Below are 27,262 nucleotides of genomic sequence, written 5' to 3'. Positions count from 1 at the left end.
TGTTAGCAGATTGGTGCTGAATGGCCTTTGGCTGGGGTCCTTCTAGTGCCTGTATACATTTCAATGGTTTCTCTTGAGGAAAGTCAATCCGGCAGAAGGTATTGTAGGCCTGGTTTAAGATTGGCTGGCATCTTGGTTGTCTTAGTGCCCAATGATACCATGAGGCCTGGGCAAACAAAGAGACCCTCATCTCACTGTCTCTTGCGGTTAAGGGCCTGACCTTCTGGCTGGGATGCGACTCCTAGCCGCCAAACTTTCCCCTCCTTCCCTAACAACTACCATTAGGAAACCCATTTTCTTGCATAATTAGTGACACAATGTATGCTACCCTGCCATTGATATTGAGATGAGGGCTCCACCCACACCCAATATAACTAGTGTTTGACTGAAATGGAGGTATGTAGGCCTATAGCACAACCTCATGTGATTTACACACCTCATCTAGAAGGGTAGAGATGGGAAAACAACTCTCAACACTTTTAATCCTAACTTTACAGTACAGTACCTTAACACAAAATCTCTGCATTGATGATAAAAATTTGCCTAAAGGAGTATGCATTGCCTTGAACTCAACTTGCTCCCAAAATTTTTGAAACAAGTCATCATGGTTTCATTTGTGTACATCATTAAAAGGTAGTTTAAAGCACAGTAAACTCATTTGTGTAAATCTTCCTCACTTTTTAAACATGATGCTTCCTAAAACACAGGTCAAGCTCCATAGTAAACATCATTATCTAATTTGTGATGTCAACCTTTGACATACCAACCATGGATTAGATAACCATTGTGACCTATATTTTCATTTTAAGAATTGTGTAGTTATATTACTATAAGACCTTGTTCACACTAGTGATTTCTCCTGCATTATTTGACTTTGGATTATATCCATTGGCAAGATAAATATAAATATGATATAAATCCAGATTAAGGTAAAATACATTTATTTTATACCGGTTTGAACAGTATCATTGTTTAAACCATTACATATGCATTTGGATTCAGATAACCATATATAATGCACCTTTTCTCATTCCAGGCTACTAAGGGTGGTGGTGTCAAATCACCAGAAGATCGAAGGATGGAGAAAATGCTAAGGAAAACGTCAAGAGAAATTCACAAATTGCGAAATTCAAAAACTCCAAGAGGTCAGCCTGATGTTGTATCATTTAAGTAAGTAACAAAATAGCTTTTAGTTGATCATTGTGAGCATGAAAGAGTTTTTGATTAACCATTGTGTACTGCAGGTGAAAGAAACTATTTTTATCTGCTTTGTTCCTTGCAATCTTTCTCTTTGTTCAACATGCCTCTAGTTGTTCATCAATTACTGGCTCTGTATGCTCCCACTAAATTACTTAAACAAATTTTGTTCTGTAGAGTGAAACTTTTCATTTCTAGTGTTCTGGTATCCTTAATTATTCAATATACTGATTTTTGTATCAAAGACTGCTTTGTTATGTGTACTGTTTATAGGACTACACATAAATACAGTACTGTACAGTATAAAGCTTTTATTAATGTTATACAGTGTGACATCATTCAAATAGACTGTTTGCATGCCACTCAAGATACAGTGGCCAATTGCCATTCCAGTGTATAAAACTGGTACAACAGTAGAAAATTGGATATGTTTTGGCTGTAAAGAGTTGTTTGACATGTTTCTTGGTGCTTCAATATGCTCCTCACATCTGATGCTGGTCTTTCGGCATTTGCATTGTCAGCAGGTGGTCGAGTTGTTGGTATCTCGCCTGCATCTATTGTCGTGCTGAAAGTGTGAAGTTTCTTGACCATCTATTCATCTTTGTCTGTCTTTTTTCATTGGTTGTCATCCAAATGGCTCGAGTGGTTTTACCCCTTTTGCCTTTGATTTGTTGATGGGCATCTTGTAACTTGGCCTCGTCAGAGCTGTTTTTGTATCAGCATCGGTACTTCATTGGTGCTATTCCATATGTTGTCTTGTGCTTTTTTCACCACTGGCCTGCTCATTCTCCTCCAGAGCCATCTTGGTCTCTGGATCAGGTGTTGGTCTTTTGTCCCCTCTGTTTTCAGTTGTCTCTTTGGTCTGTGATAACTCTTTCAAAGCACTGTTTTTACTGGCTCTTGCTTCTAGTTGTAAAGTTAGGGTTGGTCATGCTCTCCTATAGAAGCAGGTGCTCCAAGTGGGTCTGGACTGACCCTGTGAACTTGCCCATCAAAACATTCTTCCCTCATGTGAAGTGATTGTATATAGTACTATTACTGAAAGAATTTCTTTGCAAACTTTTTTTTTCATATTTTTGTTCCCAAGATCATGTATGGTAGCAGCAGCAATCATCATAAAGTTGCTAAGAGGAAGCAAGTTACATAATTAGTTAAGAATAATCTTAGTCATTGAACTTTGTGAAGATGACCATTCTACTGTGAATGTTGCCAGGAATTTTGAGTAGGCATTGTATTGACCGTATTGTATTGCATTGATGTATGATGTATGAATTCCCAACATTGGGAAATAAAGAGCAATACATTACTAGCAAGACCGAGGGCCTGTTTCTTTATGGCCATAAGTGTATTGCAAGTCAAGAAAATGTGGATGTTTCAGTTTTTTAATTATAGAGAATGGTTTATAACAACTGTTACACGTGAGTCAGAGGTAGTTTCCCAACAAAACGACTAATTTCTCGTCACAGTTCCTATGTCATTTTTATGGTTTGAAGCACCGCACTGTATGATACCTTGTGTTGGTGTCGGGGCTTTCTGTCCCCGCGGCCCGGTCATCACCCAGGCCTCCTCGTTGCTGGACTGGTCAACCAGGCTGTTGGATGTGGCTGCGAGCAGCCTGACATATGAGTCACAGTTTGGTTGATCAGGTATCCTTTGGAGGAGTTTATCGAGTTCTCTTTTGAACAAATCTTGAACGTGTAGTGTAGTGTTCTCTCTTGAATACTGCAAGGGGTCGGCCAGTTATACCCCTTATGTGTAGTGGAAACGTGTTGATACCTCTTGGTCTCATGTGGTTATTTCTGTGTGCAGGTTTGGGACCAGCCCCTTATTATTTTCCATATGTAAATTATTATGTATCTCCCCGCCTGCACTCAAGAGAATACAGATTTAGGCATTTTAGTAGGTTCCAATAGTTATATGTTTTACTGAGTGGATCTAGCAATAAAGGATCTCTGCATGCTCTCCAAGCCAGCAATTTCTCCAGCTTTGAAAGGGGCTGCCATTGTACAGCAATATTCCACTCTAGAGAGCACTAGCATCTTGAAGAGTATCATCATTGGTATAGCATCTCTAGTTTGAAACGTTCTTGTTATCCAATCTGTCATTTTCCTTGCTGTTGTGATGGCTACTTTGTGTTTTATTAAAGGTAAGATCTTCCGACATGAGTACACCAAAATCCTTTACATTGTTTTTTGTTCTGTTAAGATTTGACTGCATTTTATACGTGGTTTCTGTTTTTATATTTTCATTTTTTCGGTAGCACAAGAGCTGGAACTTGTATTCATTAAATACCATATTATTTTCTGTAGTCCATAGAAAGACCTGATTTACATCTGATTGTAGGTTTACTGTGTTCTCTCTGTTGTCTACTCATAAAAATCCTATTGTCATCTGCAAAGGATGATAATGTTATAGATTATGTCCTTGTCGATATCAGACATGAGGATGAGAAAAAGTACTGGAGCAAGCACAGTACCCTGGGGGGACTGAGCTCTTCACTGTTGATGGTCTGGATTTTATTTTCTTCACTATTACACATTGGGTTCTGTTAGTCAGGAAAATGTAGATCCATCTGCTAATTTTCCTGGTAATTCCTTTTGCACACATTTTGTGTGCAATAACACCATGGTCACATTTGTCAAAGGCTCTTGCAAAATCTGCGTAAATTACATTGGCATTTTGCGTGTCTTCCATGGCCATGTTATAGTGGTCCAGCAACTGTGATAGGCAAGAGTGCCCTGTTCTGAAACTATGTTGTCCAGGGTTATAGAGATGTGATTCCATGTATTTTTGTGATCTTAATTCTTATTATAAAAATCTTCGAGAGTGTGCTATGTGATGTTAGTGCTATCAGTCTGTAATTTTTTGCCCCTGCCTTATTTCCTCCTTTATGAAGTGGTGCTATCTCTGCTGTTTTTAGTATGTCAGAGATAACGCCAGTATCTAGGTTTTGTCTCCAAAGAATGTGAAGGGCCTGCGACAGTGCTTTTTTACAGTTCTTGATAAATATGGAGTTCCAGGAATCAGGGATTGGTGCAGAGTGCATAGGCATACTGTCTATGGCTTCTTCAAAATTCATTGGGGATAGGGTGACATCTGATATAAGATTTGATGTTGGCATCACATCCATGAAAAATTTATTAGGGTTATCAGTCTTTAGTGTGTTTAGTGGCTTGCTGAAAACAGCTGTATTGATGCCTCAGTATTTCGGTCATTTCTTTGCTGTGAAAGTTCCATCTTTATGTCGCCGGGGCCTGATGTAGTTTTTTATCTTGATTTTGCATAGGAGAAAAAATATTTCAGAATTCTCTCGATTTCACTGATGGCCTTTTGCTCTCTTTGTCTCTCTTGGATTTTGTACGATTCTTGTAGCTTTAGTTCAATCGTTTCTATTTCTTTACCTAGCCTTCTTCACCGTTCTTGAGATAGTGTGGCTTTCAAGTTGTTCCGCGATTCGGTTTCTTCACCTATAGAGGGAACGCTGTTTCCGTTCCAGTCTGCATCTCTTCCTCTTTTTTCGTAGGGGTATGCGGTTTGAGCATAATTCTAGAGCTACTGAGTATTTTTTCCAGGCATTGGTTCAGGTTTGCATTTCCTAGCTGTTCTTCCCAGCTTATCTCTGTGAGGTCTTGGTTTATTTGCTCCCAGTTAATCTGTTTATTATTAAAATTGAATTTGCTGAATTCTCCTTCCCTGGTACTCGGGACTGGTTGTGCAGGTTTACTCCCCATGCTTGTCAGAACTTCAATTAGGTTGTGATCTGAGTAACAGGTATTTGTAATCATTATGTTCCTGATCAATTCATCATTATTAGTGAAAATGAGGTCCAACGTGCTCTCTTCTAGTTGGTTCTACCATTTGCTGGTTTAAGCAAATTTCCTATGGATGTCACACATCCGTAGCAGGTCATTTGCATGTGCCTGTTCATTTAGGCTACTTCCTGGTATTCTTTCTGATATAACAGATCACCATACTTATCCCCATGACAAGATGGTAGCTTCACATATGAGATGTTTTGTATCTGGGCAAATGGCTACAAATCATACAACTTTGGGGGATTTGGAACCAGGCATATAAACATGCTTAATCTGCATGTTGTGTGCATTCAATTTTTTCTGAAGATCATATGAAGTTTATCTGGGATTTTCTGAGGAAACTGGAGTGCAATATTTTAAAGTCTAGTCAGTTTTTCACTTATATCCTATAAACAAGAAATATGGAAAAGTGTGTAAATTCTTGTGTAGTATTGGAAGCATTTATTATTATTATTATTGTTGTGTATTGTTGGAAGTTTGTTTATGCATAGAGACAATTGGTGTGGATTTGGACTCTTATGTTTGAAGTACATTACACTAATTGTAAATTAAGACTTTTGCTGCACAATTAATCTTTCTTATCACTGACAATTTGATAAATATATTTCATGTGTAAATTATACTTCCAGAGAGAAGATGGCATTCTTCCTAAAGTCCAGTCCCACCATTCCTCCACTAAGTATGGATTCAGATGGTGAAGTAGCATCTCCTACTGAACCACTCGGCCCTCTTCATCCTACATTGGCCACCACACTACCATCGTATTCGTCTGCTACTTCAGACCAGAAAAACTCATCTCATTCACCATGCATTTCAAGACTACCACTTCCAAGCACAGATCAAAAGTCTGGTGAGCACACTCCCACACAGTCTCCACACACATCATCTCCCTCATCACCAACACCCACTTCAACTGCTACTTCATCCCCCATGCCTGGCTCTGCCTCTCTACTGATGAGACAGTTAACTGCCAGACAATCTACCACTGGTGCCATTCCCAAAGTCTTCCGTCCTGATGTACTTTTCAGCACGGAAGACCAGGGTGTGGAAGTCTGATCTTTCCTTCAAAAGTTAGAGTAAACCTTTAAAAATCAGTGGTCTCATATATTCATGACTGTGTTCATCCAGTATCACTAGGCTTACTTTTATTTATTTAAAGAGACTCTGGAGTTCAGCTAGGACAGACAAAGAACTTTTAGTATTTTTAATTGCTGAATCTCATAGTTTACAGATCGAATCATTGACACAAGACTGGTGTATAGATGTCTGCTTTCTTCAGAGATCTCATCTTTTACATAAAGAGGCTTCCATAAGCCTGTGTTACTGGGTGGACATTTCATGTTTCACTCACTTGACGGTAAGAATCCCTGTGGACGAGATGAACTCGTCCACAGGGATCTTCACAGTTTATTTTTGTTATAGATGTGTTAAAAGCCACAAAAGATCAATGTATGGCATTATTTGCTCATAAGGCAAAGAGGTTATATATATATATTTAAGGCTTTTTGTTGACTTAAAAAATCATTTCTAATGCACAGCCCATTAACATGGGAGTGATGGAATGTCACAAATAGCGTAAAGGGTCTATGTGCTGTGCCTTCTACTAGTGATACTTCCCTCTTGTCTTCCACTTTTCAGGAGATTTTAATAATTCTCACATGATCATACTCATAGGAAGACTGTGCAAATGTGTTCTGTAGAGACGTTTCAACAGTTCTTGGAAGTGTTGGTGAATGCCTGTGGTAAGGCTAACCTCACTATTATGCTAGAATACCAAGGCTTACCTGTGTACCTGCTCTGTCTCCAATGTTGAGGAGCGTGTCCACTATCTATATATTATGAAAATACTATTATTAAAAAAAAAAATATAGAAAGTAGGCACTCTCCTTTGTAGGTTTTAAAGAAGAAATGTTTTAAAAATAGACCTCGGGTCCAAACCTGATGTTAAAGCATGCTTGTATAGTCTTTGATGTTATTCCCAGAATTGTTGAAAGGTTACATATTTTGTATAAAGGTGGAAGAATGCGTTGGCAGCTGTTGTGGTACTGAAGTGTTGGTAACCGAGAACAAGCAATATTAGTCGTGTTGGAACTAAGTCTTCTACTTCCCTGTATCTTCACTTTTTACATGGTCATGTTTTTATGGCTGAAACCAAATTAATTTTATATATTTGTACATTGAATAGGGCCAGACTTATGAAGAGTATTTATATATTATCTATATAATAACTTGTTTATATTATGAATAGAGTTATTGTCTGCTAACAGATTGATACTATTACATTATTAATAGTTGTGTCCAAGAGTAAGTACTAACTTGTTACATTTCAAACTTTCACGCAGAGAAGTTGAACCAAAAAAATATATTGTAAATATGTAAATAGAATTATATATACTATTTCCATGTGCCTTTGGCAGGTACAAATTTGTTATTTATGCTAACAAATATGAAATGATTTTGATATTTTAATTATATTCCCATTGCACGAAGTTTACGATTTATGATAGCTCTTTTTTTTTAAGGTTCATTTTACAGTACAATACTGTAATTTTTAATGCTGCTTTCATTATAATACCTGTACAAGGAAGTGTGTCTTTAGTAACTGCTAAAAGCAATCTGGATAAACTCAGACATAAAAGTGCACTTTACACTCATTATACAGTATGTTGAAAAAATTACTCTCCCTTGTTACTCTATGTACAAAAGTGGGCTGTGGTGCTTCATGTATTGTACTACAGTCTTCACATTGTATAAGACCAGAGAAAAACGTAATAAAACTTACACAGTATTGTGAAGTGATGCAGTAGCGCAGCTATACTGGGCAGATGTAATGTAGCTCGCACCTCGCATTGAGAAAAAAAGTGCTCCTTTGGCCCTTGCAGTATGAAAATTACATAGGATATAAGGAATACTCAAATGAAAATGCAACAATTTACTAATATTAAATACGAACAAACACAAAAAATGATACCTGAAATCCTGTTAACATACAATAATAAAATTAACACTTGCCGTTCTTTCTTGTATTAACGTGACAATAACAATATTTACATAAACATCACCACCTGTACACGAGGAAGCAGGGAGCAAATGATGTGTGAAGGCTGTAGTGTTGACCCAGAGCACCAGAAGAGATTGCTGAGGTGAGCAAGGTCGGGGGTACTTATACTCCTGCTGGTGGTGTCACAGCCTTGTCACCGAGATGTGGAGGCCGGCAGCGTAATTGCGAGTTTTCCACGGATAACCAGCATTGGCTGAAACACCTGCCTGGGGGTCTTTGGTTGGGTGGAGGGTGACTGGTAGGGCTTCCCAAACACATCTGGGTCAGCTGTTGTATAGATGAAATGAAGGCGAGTAGGAAGAGGCAGTTTCCTCTGCTATGCTGAGGAATTACTATGCACAATACTAAGCCTAGGAGAGTTGGGTATGTTCTAGGTTTAAGTAAGAAAAGGCACCAAGTTGGGGAGACTGTAGTACCATCAAAGTCAAAATGTGCTAAATATCACTTGAGGATGCCACTAATACGAGAACAAAAGAGCATAAGGTGAGTGACCTCAACAGTAGTGGTTTCACCAAGGAGTCTAATGAGGGACAGGTGGGAAGAAAGAGACATCCTGAAATGGCCTTTGATGTTGATAAGAGTTCTCTCTCAGCATGCCTATTACACCTCTGCTTTTCAGCGGGGCTATTTTGCATGTCCTGCCAAGCCTTCTGATCTCATGTGGTGTTATTTTTGTGTGCAGATTTGGAATCAGTCCTTATAATATTTTCCAAATGTAAATTATTATTTATGTATCTCTCCTGCCAGTTCTTTAAGGAATACAGATTTTCAGGTGGTCCTAATCATTTAGATGTTTTATAGTAGATTCTAGCAGTAAAAAATCCTTGCATGCCCTCCAGGTCAGCAACTTCTCCAGCTGTGAATTGGGCTGTTAGTGTGCAACAATATTGCACTCTAGAGAGCACTAATGTCTTAAAATAAAGTAATCATCAATGGCGTATCATATATTGTTTGGAAGGTTCTCATTATCCAACCTGCCAATTTTTCTTGCAGATGTGACAGCAACTACATTATTTTCTTTAAAAGTACAGTCTTCCAACATGATTACTCCAAAATCTTTTACATTGCCTTTTCTTTCAATAGTGTGGTTTCTGCTTTGATGTTTTTGTTTTTTCCATAGTACCAGGTACAAACACATATTTGCTTCCTGTCACTTCATTGTGTATGCTTGCAAACATATTTACCTTTACACACAGAAATCACAATAGCGTAATGCATCAAATGAACAAATCCACAAGGGCCGTGACGAGGGTTCAAGCCTACATCCGAGAGTATCCCAGATGCTGCCTTAATCGACTGCACTACGACATGGTAAAAGAATTTTACCATCTGTGGCTTCTGCTTTGATGTTTTTGTTTTTTCCATAATACCAGATGCAAACACATTTTTGCTTCCTGTCACTTCATTGTGTATTCTTAAGAATTTGCAATTCTTTTACCATTCAAGTAAGTTCAGTAGAACTTCTGGTTGCAATTCTTTTACCATGTCGTAGCGCAATTGATTAAGGCAGCATCTAGGATGCTCTCTGTCGTACAGTAGATTCGAACCCTCGTCACGGCGACTGGCCAACAGAAAATAACATGATGTTTAACAGTGATAAATTCCAGGTACTCAGGTATGGTAAAAATGAAAACCTTAAACATAATACAGGGTACAAAACACAATCAAATGTGCCCATAGTAGGAAAACAGCATGTAGAGGATTTAGGAATAATGATGTCTGACGACCTAAAGTTTAGGTAGCATAACCAAGCAAATATTGTGTCAGCCAGAAAAATGATCGGATGGATTACGAGAACTTTCAAATCCAGGGATCCCATCACAATAGTTGTACTCTTCAAGTCACTTGTGTTGTCCTGTCTTGAGTACTGCTCAGTACTCACTTCTCCCTTCAGAGCAGGAGAGAGTGCTGAAATAGAGGGAATACAGAGAACATATACGGCACACATAGACGCAATAAAGCACCTAAATTATTGGGATTGTCTCAAAGCCCTCCAAATGTACTCGCTAGAAAGAAGACGAGAGATATCAAATAATACACACGTGGAAGATACTGGAGGGCCAAGTACCAAATCTACACAGTAAAATAACAACGTACTGGAGTGAATGATATGGAAGAAAATGCAGAATAGAACCAGTGAAGAGTAGAGGTGCCATGGGCACAATCGGAGAGAACTGTATAAACATCAGAGGTCCACGGTTGTTCAGCACCCTTCCACAGAGCATAAGAAATATTGCCGGAACAACCGTGGACATCTTCAAGAGGAAACTAGATTGTTTCCTCCAAGGAGTGCCGGACCAACCGGGCTGTGATGGATATGTGGGCCTGCGGGCCACTCCAAGCAACAACCTAGTGGACCAAACTCTCACAAGTCAAGCCTGGTCTCGGCCGGGCTTGGGGAGAACAACAACTCCCAGAACCCCATCAACCAGGTATCAACCAGGCCCTTGTAGATTTGTTTATATTTACCTTTGTCATGTGTTCCTGTACTTGGCATGTAATTAGGCTTGTGTAGAGCAAAGCCATCTTTGTATCCCAGTCATGAGCAGCGCAAGGAATTGCTGGCACATAAACTCTCATCACAGCACGACCTTCCTGGCCAAACTTCGCAGGTAACAGTGACAACAGTCTCATTTATATTGTAGTCCATGACAATTTGGCCTATACAGTTTACCTTGTGTTGCCACATTCACTTTGCCACTGTCTACTATTTCACCAGTGTGAATAGTTTGTCAACATATTTACTTTTGCATTGTCTTTCCAATGCACAAATAAAATCTTGGCTCTCTTTCCGAGCTGACAATCACCCACTGAAATACCAGTACCAAAATTGGCATTTCTCAGTGGCTTTACTGTGCCACAGACTCAAGCAGGCTCAGACTATGTTCAAGCAGGAACATAGCAGAGGGTTTGTATAATAATTGTCAGTGTACAGAATGTGCCCCTTGTTCAGCAGTGATTCCACGAGTGTCTTTACCACGGAGGGAGCCGGTCAGCCGAGCGGACAGCACACTGGACTTGTGATCTTGTGGTCCCGGGTTCGATCCCGGGCGCCGGCGAGAAACAATGGGCCGAGTTTCTTTCACCCTATGCTCCTGTTACCTAGCAGTAAAATAGGTACCTGGGTGTTAGTCAGCTGTCACGGGCTGCTTCCTGGGGGTGGAGGCCTGGTCGAGGACTGGGCCGCGGGGACACTAAAGCCCTGAAATCATCTCGAGATAACCTCAAGATAACCACTTAACCTCTCGGAACACATCAACGAGGAGGCCTGGTCGAGGATCGGACCGCAAGGACTCGGACATCTAAATTATCACAATGTTCAGGAAATGTCAGATGGCACAGGTGGTGATGGTAATGGGAGTGCCATTGACCTAATATGGTGTGGCTGTACTATACACTCACTGTATCGTTGCCATCAATGTCTATCACTTGTGTCAAGTCTTTATTGGGCTTTGGGTCGTCAACATCACTAGTAAGGTCCTCTTCAAACATTATGTCCTGAATGTCATCTTCAGAGTGGGTTTTCAACCACGCAACCAATTTGTGACCAGGAGCTAGATGCGTGTGCATTGTCCATGGTTACTCGCAATCGAGCCTACCAGCAGCCATGGGGCATGCCGAGAATTTTTTTTATAAAACGGCAGATGCTCACTGGAGGCTTCAGGTCTCCATCTGCTAACCAACCTACCACATGCATGCACATTTTGAATTTTATGACATTCCTACATGCACTAAAAGGTGTTATGAGCACCCTCAGTTGAGGGCCTGAAGGCACTATGCACAGTGCAGGTGTTTTGATGTTTTGAGCAGTAATTTATTAAGGATCTGGAAAAAGCAAAATGTATTTGGTAATTAATTAGGCTCATTTTTATGGCTTTGATTCCCCATTGATTTAAATCTGTGATTTAACAGTCTGCTACAGGTTTCATGTGCATTAGAATGGGTTGACCTTTGAAGAATCCCCAAAATGTTTACCAAAGAATTAAAGCTTTCTACAAAACATTTATGTAGTTATGATACCAGGTACATGGTAGTAATTCTATGCAAAGCACTGTACAAACACACACCACAGACTTTTCATGCTTGAACTAAAACAATGTGGCATTCACATCTACTGATGTATATCTACACCATTAGTTAGGCATAAAAAGTACAGTACAGTGGGGCCTCGACTTACGAATTTAATCCATTCCCAGAGACGGGTCGTAAGTCAAAACGAATTTTCCAATAAGAAAAAATGTACAGTGGTACCTCGGAATGCGAGTGTCCCTGTATGCGAGTTTTTCGGAAGACGAGCAGGATTTCCTCGAAAAATATGTCTCAGAAGGCGAGGGTTACCTCGGGATGCGAGTTTGTTGATACGCGTACAGGCTGACCTAGCGCGTGGTGGTTCGGCGATCGTCGCCCCTCCACCCCTCAGTTTACCATTGTCTCGCACCCAGTGACTACCCCACATCAATTCTAATCGCGGATTTTCAGTGTTTTGTTGGATTTTTGGTGATTTGACTATACAATTTGTTATTATATATCTCACCATGGGTCCCAAGAAAGCCAGTGGTAAGAATAAAGGCCAGAAAGCCCATGTGAGGATGACAATAGAGGAGAAACAAGTGTTCATTCGGAAGCATGAGAACGGTACACGTGTTGTTGAACTTTGTAGGCAGTACAACAAAGCCACATCAACAATATGCACTATACTTAAGAAGAAAAATGAGATTATGAGTGCTAAAGTGGCAAAAGGAGTCAGAACAATAACGAAACAAAGACCACAAATACTTGAAGTGGAAAAGTTGTTATTAATTTGGATACACGACAAGGAGTTAAGGGGTGACAGTGTTTTGGAGGCCATTATTTGTGAGAAAGCCAGGGTTTGGACAGATTTGTGGTGAGGAAATCGAGCAGTGAGCCTCAACCAGGACCTAGTGGCACTCAGATAAAACGTCCCAGGGAGAGCACACCAGAAAGGTCCTCACTGCCTGATGTGATAATGGAAGGGGACTCCCCTTCCAAACAGTAACTCCTCTCCTCCTCCCCCCTCCTCACCATCTTCCATACGCCTACAGCATTCAACAGCAAGGTAAGTAATAACTGGAACATAGTTTTGTAGGTTTATTTAGATGAATTAGGTATAAAAATTTAGTTTGATGTGGGGTTTTTGGGGTAGTCAGGAACGGATTAATTCATTTCCCTTTATTTCTTATGGGGAAATTAGCTTCGGAATACGAGGCGTCTCCAGGAACCAATTAAACTCTTAAACTGAGGTATGCCTGTAAATTGAATTAATCCGTTCCACACCCCCAAAAATATTAACTTAAAAATACATTTTATACTGAATAATACTACAATACAGTATGTATATCTTACCTTGAATGAGGACTCTTGTTGACATATGGAAGATGGTGAGGAGAAGAGGTGTTAGTTTTTGGAAAGGGAGTCCCCTTTCATTATAACATCAGGCAGTGGACTTTTCTGGCATACTCTCTCTCCTACGTTTTGCCTGCATACCACTAGGACCTGCTTGTAATTACCTAAGTAAAATTAATTTGTGACTCACTGCTTGTTTTTCTCACTAAAAACCTATCTAGCAACACTTGTTTTTCCCTACATTGTAACACTTGTCTGAAGTGAGACATCACATTGTCATTAAAAAGTTTAACACAATGACCTGCTACAACTTGATTTGGGTGACACTTTTCAGCAAAACTTTGCAATTCTTCCCATACTGCACACATTTTATTAATAAATGAGGAAGGGACATCCTCTACTATACATCAACAACCCTCATATCATTTTCATGTTTATGAATGATCTCTCGTTTTCCTCTATGGTTATCCCTCACACGTGTTTTCTTAGGTGAACCTTACCACTGACTTTCTTGGGACCCATGGCGTGACATATAATAATTACTTTTACGTTCAAAAAACAAAAAAACACAAAAATACTGAAATTCTTTACAAGCGTGATCGTCACTAAGCGGGCAGCTCTGGTAAACTGAGGCGGGTTCAGTCATTCCACCAGAACATGCGCTCGGTTGACCCAAATGCATATCAACAAAGGTCGTTAGTCGACGACACGGTCGTAAGTTGAGTCGCATTTTCCGATGAAATTTAAGTCGTAACTCAAAAAAATCCTAAGTTGAGGTGTCACTGTATATTGGCAGGTCTAGTTTTGGGAATGGGGGTCATGATGCTCTGTAGAATTTGATCATTATTTCAATGTGATATTTAATATATTATCACTAGAACCTCTAATACAGCTCATTCACATCTAACTCTTAAAACATGTTCTGAACACAGCATCACAGCTGAAATTTTGAAGCAAGTAATTATCAAAAGAAAGGATGAAGTTGTGAAAAATAGCAATTATGCTTTAGATCCCAATGTCAACTATTTAACCATTACTCAAGATATTGAAAGGATGTAGAGATAGCTTAGCTCTTGTCAATATTCTGTATTTAGTCATTTACATTCCAATACAGGTACAGTAAAAAAAATAAAAATAGAATTACAAAGTAAAGTTTCACAAATTTATTACCAATTCTATTCTATTACCTTTGACATAACATAGCTGCAAAAGACTTCTGTACTACTACTACAACTACTGCAACCTGAGATTTCTGTTTTGAGGATACCGTAGTGATACTACTGACAAAAAGTGCTTCGAGAAGCAAGCACCCCCACAATCTTTTGAGTACACAATATTATTTCCTACAAAGAACCAAGTACTGCAGTGTATCTAGTGTTAGTCTACAGCTGAGAACTGATACACACTAAATGGAGTCTGCTACACATGTATCATTATATGCCACATCATAAAAAATTACCCAAAGCCGTAAACATTAAAAATTATTAATACGTTTCTATTACAACACTATAAAATGGGTAATTATAAACCCTAGAATGATTGAACTGATGCATGCCATCATAATTCCACTACCCTACTTCTCAGGTGTGCCTGGAATCATCTAAAGAATATGGACAGTATAATTACATTGTACAAGATACCGTACTGGTGCCGGCATGTGTATAAAGTATAATTGGCACTAGATTGCATTGTTTCCGTCTAAGGTAGACACGGCTAGTAATGTCCTGGCTTACAAGGATTACAGCAAGTGCAACATTAAGGCCAGTACAGCTACTTAGCCAATAAACTGCATACTGTATACAGTATAAATGTTAATTTTTGTTCATTCATTAATTTTTTATATTATACCAAATACTTCAGTTTATATTTCTTTCAATATATGCTATGGATCAGAACTACAATAATTATCTTAAATTTCTCTGACCCAAGTTTATCCAATGCCATTTGCCATTAGAGTATTAATACTTGACCCAAAATATGTGTACTTCCTATATCCCACTCTTATTGATATGAATTTAATCAGTTTTCCATGAATACGTTATACAGTAGAAGTGTAAACAAGTCGAGATTTCTAATTCCAGCTTTTAATGGAGAAAAGTACCTCCAAAAAAAATTTGGAGGAACTGTAGTAAAAACTTATAACTAAATTAACTTTCTTGACATTATTAAGCATACAACTGCTGAGAGTAGAAATGCAGAATATTTTTAAAGAACATTCAATTATGTTCATACTATAATAAATCTCTATCCAACATACTTAAGCCTATATTATTTCCTTCCACCCTCTGGTGCTTTGTCACCATGTCTCCAAGCTTCCTTATGGTCTCAATTTGCTCGCCTAAGAAATTACCATTCAGGAAATCGAGCGCATGGGTATCTTCCTCGGATATTCCTTCACAAAGATCTAGGAGCCCCTGAAAGAAACATTATTATGTAAACAATGCCATAGAAGGCTAATTAGCCCATTTTTTAACCCATTTTTTTATCTCTTTTTCAACGAGTCGCTTATTATTGCATTGTGAAAATACGGAAAGTATAACAGGCTAAATTATGTAATAGTACATCCTAGCCATTTCCCACTTCAATTTGAATCAATACCTGTATACAAATGGTTTAAAAAGTACAAGTTATTAGTTACAAAATCATACTTTCCAAAAGACAAAACTACCTTATTTCAAAATGCTATAACAAACATTTCCTTGCTGCATGCCAGGTTACCATTTTAAATTCAAACAAAAAATGTGCTATCCAAATATTTGCTTTGTATTAGTACATGGTTTGAGAACATATCAATATCAAGAGGACACCATTTAAATCTGGTAAAAAAAAAAAAGAGCAAGTGAAATTACCTAATTAAATAATTACATACACATGAGGATGCTTTTGGAAACTGGAACAATGCTGGAGGGGTGACAGGGAGACTGCTGACATGGATGAAAAATTCTCAGACAGATGAGGGCGGTAATCAGAGATTCTGTACATGACTGGAGGAGTGCTACTAGCAGAGTACCAAAGGGTTTAGTTCTTGCACCAGTAATGGTCTTCTACATAAACGATCTACCAAAAGTAATACTGTACGGAATTATACGAACATTGTTTGTGGATGATGCCAAGATACTTGGTAACATAGGAAACCTAGATGATTGTCATGCCCTTCAAATTGATCTAGATAAAATAAGTGCCTGGAGCACCACGTGGCAAATTCAATGTGAATAAATGCCACATTACAGAATGTGGAATAGGAGAAAATAAACAACATACAACCTAAAAATTATGTGGGAAAGGACTTACAGAACAAACAAAGAGATCTGGGAGTGGTTATGAATAGTAAACTGTCACAGAGGAACACATAAAGGACATTGAGAAAAGCATACGTTGCACTTTTCAACTTCAGAGTTGCTTTTAATTACATGAATCATGAAATACTAAAGAAACTGTTCATGAATTGTGAAACCAAAATTAAGATACAGTATGCAGCAGTTGCATGGTGCCCATATCTCAAGAAGCACATTAATAAATTGAAAAAGGTGCAAAGGCATGCTACAAATTGGCTTCCAGAACAGAAAAACAAGAGATATGAAAAAAAGCTAGAGGCGTTATATATGCCAAACTAGAAGAAAGAAGAGGCGATATGATTCAGGCGAACCCAATTTCACAAAGCATTGGGGGTGTAGTGGAGAAATGATAATATTGGCAGTTTGTCATCTGTAATGTCATATGAATGATGGACACTTAATATCTACAGACTTTCACTATAGTATTTTTATTTTTAAGGCAATGCCTCCCCTGCCAATAAAGTGGAAAATGGGTAATGATAATGCATGAATAAATTAACAATTGCCTGAACTTAAAATTATTTAATAATTCAGTCCTGTTAAAACTGTTACAACACTTTCTAATTTACACAAAAGAGATACAAATACTTATTCTTACGCTGATAGCTAATCCAACATCCTTAAATTCCCAGGCCAATGTGTCTGTGTATATATTAAATCTAAAAATTCATTGGGAACTTCATTCACAGATGAAAAAAATTGGGGAAAAATATGGTATAATATTCAACTGACCAACACTACATGTTACTTCACTTCAGGAAACACATTGTACAGATTAAACAAAAAAAAGTAAGTAAAGACCTAAAGCCATTCCTTTGGGACACACTACCTGCAAGCTATTACACAAAGTAAGAGCTCTCTTGCTTAACCCTCAAACCGCGCATATCATATATAAATGATATCAATGACAAAACCGAAACCGCGCACATCATTTATATATGATTTCGTGTCTAGCGCTATAATTTAAACTCCCCGCCTGGGATAGGGGCAGCTATAGTACAGCCATGACCGATAGTTGCCAGATGCCACCTAGAAAAAAAATCCAGGCCAACATTCTTGGGTGTTAGTCAGTATTGAGCAAGCCACCAAGGCTGGCGCACGCAGCACGAGCTCACAGCACCGCTGTCCAGCTTGTGACCACAGCATCGCCTACAAATACCATAATATATATGATACTGCTTTTATTTAGCAGTGATAGTATTACTGAAGCCCCCTGACTGTGATAAAACTGACCAGGATTCTGATAATAGCAGGATTGTGGTGATATTTAGCGCTGTGCTCCATGGAGGGAGGCGTAAGGGTAAGGCTGTGCGAGGGAGGGTTGTGGCGTCGTCTTCTGACTGTGTGGCCACCATTTATTGACTGCACTCACCATACCAGCTTAGTGGTTCGATATGGTGAACACAAATGTAGATACTTATATATAACGTGTGTATAGTGTGAGATAACAGCGAGAGGAGTAGGTTGGGAGCCGCCATTTTGGTGAGGGAAGAGCGTCGTCTGCACGTCTTGGCATGGTGTTTACTGATGGCCACTATGGTCTTTGGGCACCATACCAGCTTATTTGTTCAGGTATGGTGAATAAAACAGGTAGATACTTATATATAATATGTGTATATAGCGTAATAACACCACAAACAATATTGTTGAAGGACAAATATTAGTGCGTCTGGCCTTGAGGGCGGCCGCCGATCAGCTGACTGTGTGAGTAGCTACGTCTTTGTGGCCTTTACTCACCATACAAGCTTAGATGTACAGTTATGGTGAACAAAACATGTAAATACGTATATATAACGTCTGTGTATAGTGAATAAATACAGAAAGAGTATTGTAGGAGGTGAATGAGGGTGAGTGAGGTGGTGTTGAGGGAGGGAGTGGCAGCGAGTGGCTCGCTGGTGTTTGGCGGTCACTCCTCGTTGCTTTTTGACTCACAAGACCAACTTAGTAGTTCGTTATGGTGTACAAAACATGCAAATACTTATATATAACCTGTGTATATAGTGTAACAACAGCAAAACTATTTGTTTATTGTTTTATGAACTTAATAATTGAATCACTAATATGCACACCATAATTTTGAGTACAGCGATGGTTCACACATTTTATAATATAAATATACCACAATTCACTGTATGGAATAATATTACTGCAAAAAAACTAAGAAAAAATCAATCAGAGACATTGAAATAATTAGGTAATAATATATTTGTGGCAACTGCCGTCTGACAGCTCGGGCGGAGTAGACCTCGTCTGGCGAAGGCTCTGCCAATGCCCCTTTTTTGCCACACTTCCCTACCCTATTGCAGCTAAAATATGCCACCTACGATTTTTTTTGTTATTTTTTCCGTGATCAGGGAACAAAAATGAACACTTCTATAAGACGAAAGAATTTTTTGGAATTTTTTTTTTGTTGCGCCTGTAGGTGTGAATTCCATTTGGGCCCCTAGCGGTTTGAGGGTTAACCCCTGGGCTGCTATTGTGATTATAGTCTGCAACATGCCCAGGTGAGAGAAAAAATCCTTATATAAAAGTGTTCATGTATGTTTCCTGACTATGGGGGAACAAAAAAAAAAAATCATAGGCGATATATTTTGGCCGCAATAGGGCAAGGAAGTTTGGCAAAATTGAGGCTTTGACAGAGCAATTGTTGGAGGCGGTCAGCTCCACCAGAGCTGTCAGGCAGGAGTTACCACAAAGATATTATTACCTAATTATTTCAATGTCTCCGATTGATTTTTGTATTATTTTTTTTTGCAGTAATATTATTCAATAGTGTGTAGTGTGATATGTTTATATAATAGAATGTGTGACTCATCACTATACTCAAAATTATGGTGTGCATATTAGTGATTCAGTTATTATGTTCATAAAACAATAAACAAATAGTTTTGCTGTTATTACACAATGCACACAAGTTATATATAAGTATCTACATGTTTTGCTCACCATAACTGTACAATTAAGCTGGTATGGTGAGTTCAGACAACAACAGATGTTGCCACACACAGTCAGCTGATGCTGCCTCCCTCCCTCACTAAGATTTCTCCTCCCACCATGTTGTTTGTGCTGTTATTACACTATATACTCACGTTATATATAAGTATCTACATTTGTGTTCACCATAGTGAACTTAGTTTATATGGTGATTCTAGACAATAACAGGTGGCCACACACTGTCAGCAGACAAAGTTACCTCCCTCCCTCCCTCAGCATTACTCCACCCACCATACTATGCACAGTGCTAATTATCACAACAATCCTGCTATTATCAGACTCCTGGTCATTTTTATCACAGTCAGGGGGGTCTTCAATTACATATATTTTTTACATTTTTTAGGCTATGCTGTGGTCAGAAGCTGAAACCAGTCATGGTTGCTCACTTAGTACCGAGGCTCTCACACCTGGGAATTTTGCCCACGATTTTTTTTTTTTTTAAATGGCATCTGTTTACAAGAGCCCTGAGGAAGCTGATGTGAACCCCGTATAGCCACGGGATTTTTAAATCTCGCGCGGTACTCCAACATATCAATAGCTGTGGTGCGCAATTCTGCGACAGTTACTCATCACAGCTAACGATGACTTGTGCAATTAAAGGGTCAAGAAGTTACATTTTGCCAGAGTTAAATTTGTTAAGCATCTCTGGAAGTGTTACTGAAGCTTCATTACTTTCACACATACATACAATTGCAGAACTGTGTAGTATTTATTCATTTGGATCAAATAATGATGGTAAAATTAATAAAAGAAAAAAACGCACGCACAGTATGTGGATGTGGATGCTCCAAAGGATACCTGATCAACCAGGCTGTGACTCATACGTCAGGCTGCGAGCAGCCGCGTCTAACAGCCTGGTTGATCAGTCCAGCAACTAGGAGGCCTGGTCGACGACCAGGCCGCGGGGACACTAAGCCCCGGAAGCACCTCAAGGTAACCTCAAGGTAAGGTACATTAAATCAATTTATAATAAACATCAAACTATCCAAAATACATTAAAAGATAAACTAAGTAATTATTGACCATAATTTAAATAAACCAACAATTATTAGATAACCATTACATTTGTTTTACAGTATCGCACATTTAAGTAGCTCTTATCAATTTACCTGATAACTTTGATAATTTAAGACTTGAAAATGATAAGAATATTACTGGCAATCTTAATCCACCATTGGAGGTAAAGAAAGTACTATATGATTAATAAGAGAAATCCTAGGATACCATAAAGGAAGATCTGACGAGACAAAAAATAGCTGGTGTAAAATCTGTCCGCTATACACGCCATTATGTAAAATATCTAGTTAGTCTGAAGGTCCAAACATCTATTAAATTGTCAAAATTTAAGTACCGGTAAGCAAATATACCAAGCTCTTGTTATCAAAGCTGAAATAAGGATATTTGCAGTATTATGCACTAAAACAAACAAAGCAGAAGTGAAATCTCACCTTATGAAGTTGTTTCTTAAGATCTAAGGCAGTCATGATGGCCTCCAGTCCCTGACCCCACTCCTGTTTGGGAGGGGGAGGAATATCCTGCAGGACAACACGACCTCCACGCTGGTTCTGGTACTATGCAAAATAAGGATGGTTTAAAATCTTATACCATCTAAGGAAGTTTGTTAACACTTAAAATATTCCACTGATATATTTCTTATCAACTTCTGGCTAGAACTGTATTGACCTTAACTGCATTAACCTAGGCATAATTGTATGCCTAGTACCAAACAAGATTCATGGGTCGCCATTTGGCAAGTAAGTGTGATATACTTATCATGACAATGTGAGGGGACGTTTAACAAGCTGCCGGTTTCCTGTTCTTATCGAGGCCACTAGTGTTTAAGTGGCCCTCAGGTAAATTCGGGTAAATACTGAATTTACATCATTCAAATATAATAATTTCTTGGAAAATTTAAAATTAACAAAAATCACTGGTGAAATGCATCATGATGTGACAGACATTAAGAGTTATCATCCTTTAAAAGATGGTTGAAACAATTAAAGGATAAAGGATACTAGTAAGCAATGTAACAAAAATTATGTTGAAAAATTAAGTGAAGGAGCATGTAAAAAGTCTTAAGATTGGGAAATTTAAGACTGTGCAGATTAAGGATGGAGCAACACAGTTACTGTACTAAATAAACCACCCTTCCAATTTACAATGAAAAACAAATGAGTGGTACACTTTGAAGAACTGTTAATGAGAGGGGGTAGCTGCATGCAAGACCATTTGTCTAATGTTTACCGTACTGCAGAAATGTCTGTGTATTCTCACATAGCTGATGACTACATGCACATCACTGTACATATGATGTGCTAGATTGAATAAGATATTTGGCTTTAACAATAAAATCTAGTTTTCAGTTGAATGCCCATTTTCCCCCAATTGCTGGGGGCTGTTGTTCCAATGGTGCTTCTGCAGATTTTCCTAGAAACTAGTACAGTAACTGATTATTTCAGCTATGAACCATTTTTATTGGTAGGTTTGGCAGTTCAGCCTCAAGACATTCCACTGTTGTGGAATGCCCCCCATTCCACTGTTGTGGAATGGGGGGCACGGAATTGGGCCATGCAATGTCTTGCATAGACATTGCACGGAATCGTGACCGAATGGTCAACCTTCAGTGGAATAACCTACCTCCCTAGCAGCTTAAGCAGCTCTCCTTGCTTGGAGAGCAAGGTCCAGAAATCATAGGGAGAATATTCTCAGACGTTTGCAAGTTCAACAAATGCTTTGTCACGTGTGACAGCCATTAACATAACTATTTATAAGAAGGCTAGCCACTGAAGTGAAGTAACCCAACTTCAATGATCGACTTTACTAGCAGATTATGGGATACAAAGTACTATATTTGTGAGTACTTGCAGATGCACTCATAATGATTTACAGTGATTGACGAACTGCAAAATGGTCAAGTTCAACCAATCAAAAGCAAACGTGTGAAGAAATATTGATCGAGTCATTTTCTAAGAAACCTCAAAAGAAGTTACATTACTGTACAGTGCTATCCAATATAGTAATACAGGGTGTATATAATATAAAGCCAAATTAAGCTGCTATGAAAATATATTCAAGCAAATACAGTATAGGAAAATATGAAAACAGGATAAAAACATTCCTAGACTGAATGTACTGTACAATACAGTACAGTATACCAATAAAACTCACTTGGGATTGTATACCAATGCTATCAGCTTCCTAAACTGTAATTTAATTTTCTTCTTATTAATATTAATCAACAGTAGTGGCATATATTAGATTATATGAGAAGGGAAATTTTAAGATCATGATTCTACACAAGGCAACTGCCCCCCGCATTCTATGCAGGGGGCACTTGTAAGAACTAATTGGTATATTACCTATAAAATCCCAGCCTCGGACTTCCCTCCATTCATATAAAAATATCCAGTCTTTCATCTTACCTTCATCAACTTTTGAGCATTAACATTATTAAAATCACTGTGGCCCTTGAAGAATTTGCTCAACCCCGGAAGTGCCGTATCATCTCTGTCGAAGTGGTAGCTCTGTTAAGAAGATTATACATTAATATGAAAATCCTAAAGGCATCATACTGTATAGGAAATACTAGTAAGAATTTACAGGCGATGAGTCACAATAACGTGACTAAAGTATGTTGACCAGACCACACACTAGAAGGTAAATTCTAGTAAGAATTTACTTTATAATTAATATTTCAGTTTTTAGAAATTACACCAGGTATGGAATTCTTATGTACAAGAGGTATATATATAGATGCAAGTGCAAATTAAGCTCAATACAGCACATGCCTTATATAAATACAGTATGTAGCTAATCTAGACACACTGATTAGTAAACATATGGTGCAGTATATCTTTTATGGGAGTCAAGGATAAAATTTAATCAGTAACATTAATAAATAGCCCAAGAGAAATTATGATATGCACACAAACTATCAACTACTGCACACACACTACTAACCAATATAAAATATACACCCAATATCAAGAGTAGTCTACAGTTGACACTTAGCCAATACACACCATAACCCGGAATTCTCGACTGTGAATTGAGAATGAACCCAACTGTACTACCAGGACCTCAAAATATAATATAAATACTGTACAGAATATTGAATGTTATATATATACATATAAAAAGTCTTTATGTTATTTTTAATATTATATTGAAAATAACATAAGAGACTTTTTGATACGACACATTTGTTAGTTGCTTATAATTCTAGTGTGAGGTTGATGGAGTGAACCTCAAATAGTATTTATTTGGTGTGTAATCAACATTTAATGTTTACAAGTTGCCAGAGTTGAGGGCAGGAAGCCTCCTTAGCAAAAGCCCAACCATGGGCCCGGAAGCTGCAGCCCCTTCCCCAAAGACATATTATGCAAGTGACTGTGGGGACGGACACACCAAATAAACACTAGTGAACCATAACCCAATTAATAAGTGGTTACATATGAGGTTATAATATCCTAATGAAAATACTGGATAGGCATTGACAGCTTAGTGGACAACGCTTCAGATTCCTAGTCCTGAGGTTCCGGGTTTGATCCCTGGTGGAGGCGGAAACAAAATGGGCAGGGTTTCATTCACCCTGATAGCCCTGTTCACCTAGCAGTATATAGGTACCTGGGAGTTAGACAGTTGCTACGGGCTGCTTCCTGGGAATGTGTAACAAAAAGAGGCCTGGTCGAGGACCGGGCCGCGGGGACGCTACACCCTGAAATAATCTCAAGAAGATAGGCGACATACACCAGCGGCCACTCACCATAGACAGGAAGACATAACTGGCGTGTAGTTCAAGGTTAATGTATCGGTTTATGGCAGCTTCAGTGTCTTCGCGGTAGTTTTGGCGGATAGCAGATGCCATGTTCCCCCTGAGTGTGGCTGGGTGTGACCCTCGACGCTGGCCTCGCCTCTGGAAGCACGGTTGCCAGATCCAAATTGCTCAAAGTAGCGAGCTGACGGCCTAGAAGTAGCGAATTTGTAATAAGAGTAGCCCAATATTTTTTAGTGAATGATATGGGTTTCAAAGCAATATATTTTGATATATAGAGTACACTACACGATTTTAATTGTTTTACTATAGTGAATTACTATAGAATGTATTGCACTTATTTATACAATTTGCACAACGTTTCGAACCTCCATGGTTCATTCTCAAGTGAAATGAAATTGATGATGATTGATTGATTAGGATTAAACCACCCAAAAGGTGGCACGGGCATGAATAGCCCGTAAGTGGTGGCCCTTTTGAGCCATTACCAGTTTCAATAGCTCATACTGGAGATCTTTGGAGGTGCGACTGCACCCTGCGTGACGGGAGATGTCTCCCGTAGAAATGAAATTGATTGATTTAAGCCACCCAAAAGGTGGCACGGGCATGAATAGCCCGTAAGTGGTGGCCCTTTTGAGCCATTGCCAGTATCAAGAGCTGATACTGGAGATCTGTGGAGGTGCAACTGCACCCTGCGTGACGGGAGATGTCTCCCGGACCAAATGGTGAAAATGAAATTGATTGATGAAGATTAAGCCACCCAAAAGGTGGCACGGGCATGAATAGCCCGTAAATGGTGGCCATTTTAAGCCATTACCAGTATCAAGAGCTGATACTGGAGATCTGTGGAGGTGCGAATGCACCCTGCATGACGGGAGATGTCTCCCTTGTGAATGTGTTAAGATGAAGATGAAGCCACCCAAAAGGTGGCACGGGCATGAATAGCTCGTAAGTGGTGTCCCTTTTGAGCCATCACCAGTATCAATAGATTGATTGATTGTTGCCGCCGAAGGCGGCTAGTTTATTGTGCACCCCATACTCATCCTGTGAGCGGTAGCGCAAAAGCATTACAGAGGGCACAAAAGGTCTTTATCAGACCTCATCTTAGATTATTACATAAACAATTTCTTCAATCCTTCACACTTTATAGATACAATGTTAGCTAGTTACAGAGAAAGTGCTATTACAAGAGCTACATATTTACAGTAAGTCATCATACATTAATGGTAGGTCTTGTCGTTAATACATAACAGTTTGGCCAATGGGGATATTACAGAGTCATAGGGGAGCTTCTGTTTATTATTAGTCCTCACAATACACTACTTGTTTCTGAATCTCATATGTCGTTCATCTACTGGAAGCAAAATGTGGGTACAGTGGTTGGATAGGTTGCCATATCATACAGAGTGAGCTTAGATTTATCTCTAAAAGGCTCAATTTTACAACAATCCAAGATATAGTGTTCGAGTGTGTGTCCCTGCCTATGTCCACACACTTTACACTTTACTTCATCTAGATCCCTATACCTGTGGAGGTGCGACTGCACCCAGCGTGACGGGATATGTCTCCCGTCAAAAAAAATAAATAAATAAATAAATTACAGGACTCGTTGATTTATACCCGTACGGGGTCAGGTGATAAAGGTAAAAGCAAGGAGGATAAATGGGGGGCGAAGCACATAAGAACATAAGAATAAAGGTAACTGCAGAAGGCCCATTGGCCCATACGAGGCAGCTCCTATTGTACAAAGATTAATTAGGTGTAATTGGCCTGTTATGTTGAACAGTGTCTTCTGTGTTGGCATCGTTAGGTTCTGGTCTTGTACTTGCTAGTTTCGTGCCTTAACATCTTAATATTATGATAATCACGACATATATGCATTAAAATCAGTGTGCAATTCCGGTTTTGGCCTCCACCGCCTTCTCACGTGTTCCCTTGTAACTCACTTGTAACACTTAAATGCTGTGCTTCCTCTTTTAACCTGCTATGTTAAATGGGATTCTTGTATTGTGATTTGTGTATATGTACTCACTGAATTTGTGCGTACATATACATGTCTTTATAAGAACCATACGTATGTCTTTATAAGTACCGTACTTATGACTTTATAAGTACCATACATATACCATTATTAGTACCATATGTTTCCTATTATAAGTACCACACATATGGCATTATAAGCACGATACATAACCCTTATAAGTACCATACATATGCTGTTATAAGTACCATACACATGCTGTTATAAGTACCATACATATGCCCATATAAGTACCATTCAAAATACTCTCTAAGTGAAGGAATATTATAGAAATCACTTAATTTTCATTACCCATTTTTTATTCAACTCTTTATTATTATTATTACATGTTTTTCAACAAATTTTTTTTAATAATATGTTGAGAAAACACGATGAAATTTTTTATATTTGAGATGGCCGTATCTCGGTAAATATGGGTGTAAAGGCCTTAATATTGAAAATTAGCAAAGAAAGCCTTTACAGAAAGAAATATAAATTGCTGTGGTAAACACAATGGTACCATTTTCAAAGCGATTCTATGGCTAGTTTTGATTTTGAGTTTTGAGAAAAATGACGATTTCGTCTGGGCTGCGATTCTTTCCTGGCAAAAGGCTGTGTGGCAGAAAATGTAAGCTGGTCGCCGAAGTGACGTACTGTCCCGTTTTCTGATTTGGGTCCTCTGGTAGGTTAGGAGAGGACACC

At 38.7% G+C, this 27,262-nt stretch overlaps 2 protein-coding genes across 2 annotated transcripts in view; one reads left to right on the top strand and one right to left on the bottom strand.

Moving 5' to 3' along the window:
• The window catches only part of LOC123770680 (protein kibra), a 47,605-nt gene extending 40,137 nt beyond the window's left edge, over nt 1-7,468 (top strand). The window contains 2 exon segments of the mRNA XM_045762762.2: nt 1,037-1,170; nt 5,642-7,468. Coding sequence (XP_045618718.1) covers nt 1,037-1,170; nt 5,642-6,068 — 561 coding nt within the window. The 3' untranslated portion in view covers nt 6,069-7,468.
• Nucleotides 7,469-14,508: 7,040 nt separating this feature from the next.
• Nucleotides 14,509-24,724, bottom strand: LOC123770681 (ferritin, heavy subunit). Its single transcript, XM_045762764.2, has 4 exons — nt 24,532-24,724; nt 23,189-23,290; nt 21,215-21,337; nt 14,509-15,851 (listed from the first exon to the last, which is right to left on the bottom strand). The coding sequence occupies exons 1-4, from the start codon at nt 24,631-24,633 to the stop codon at nt 15,669-15,671; spliced, it is 510 nt and encodes a 169-aa protein (XP_045618720.1). The 5' UTR covers nt 24,634-24,724; the 3' UTR covers nt 14,509-15,668.
• Between the last annotated feature and the right edge of the window lie 2,538 nt (nt 24,725-27,262).

The sequence above is a fragment of the Procambarus clarkii genome, chromosome 56 (genome assembly GCF_040958095.1).
Source record: "Procambarus clarkii isolate CNS0578487 chromosome 56, FALCON_Pclarkii_2.0, whole genome shotgun sequence".
Lineage (NCBI taxonomy): Eukaryota > Metazoa > Arthropoda > Malacostraca > Decapoda > Cambaridae > Procambarus > Procambarus clarkii.
Note: the sequence above shows the minus strand (reverse complement) of the source record. Positions and strands in the feature narration are given on the sequence as shown.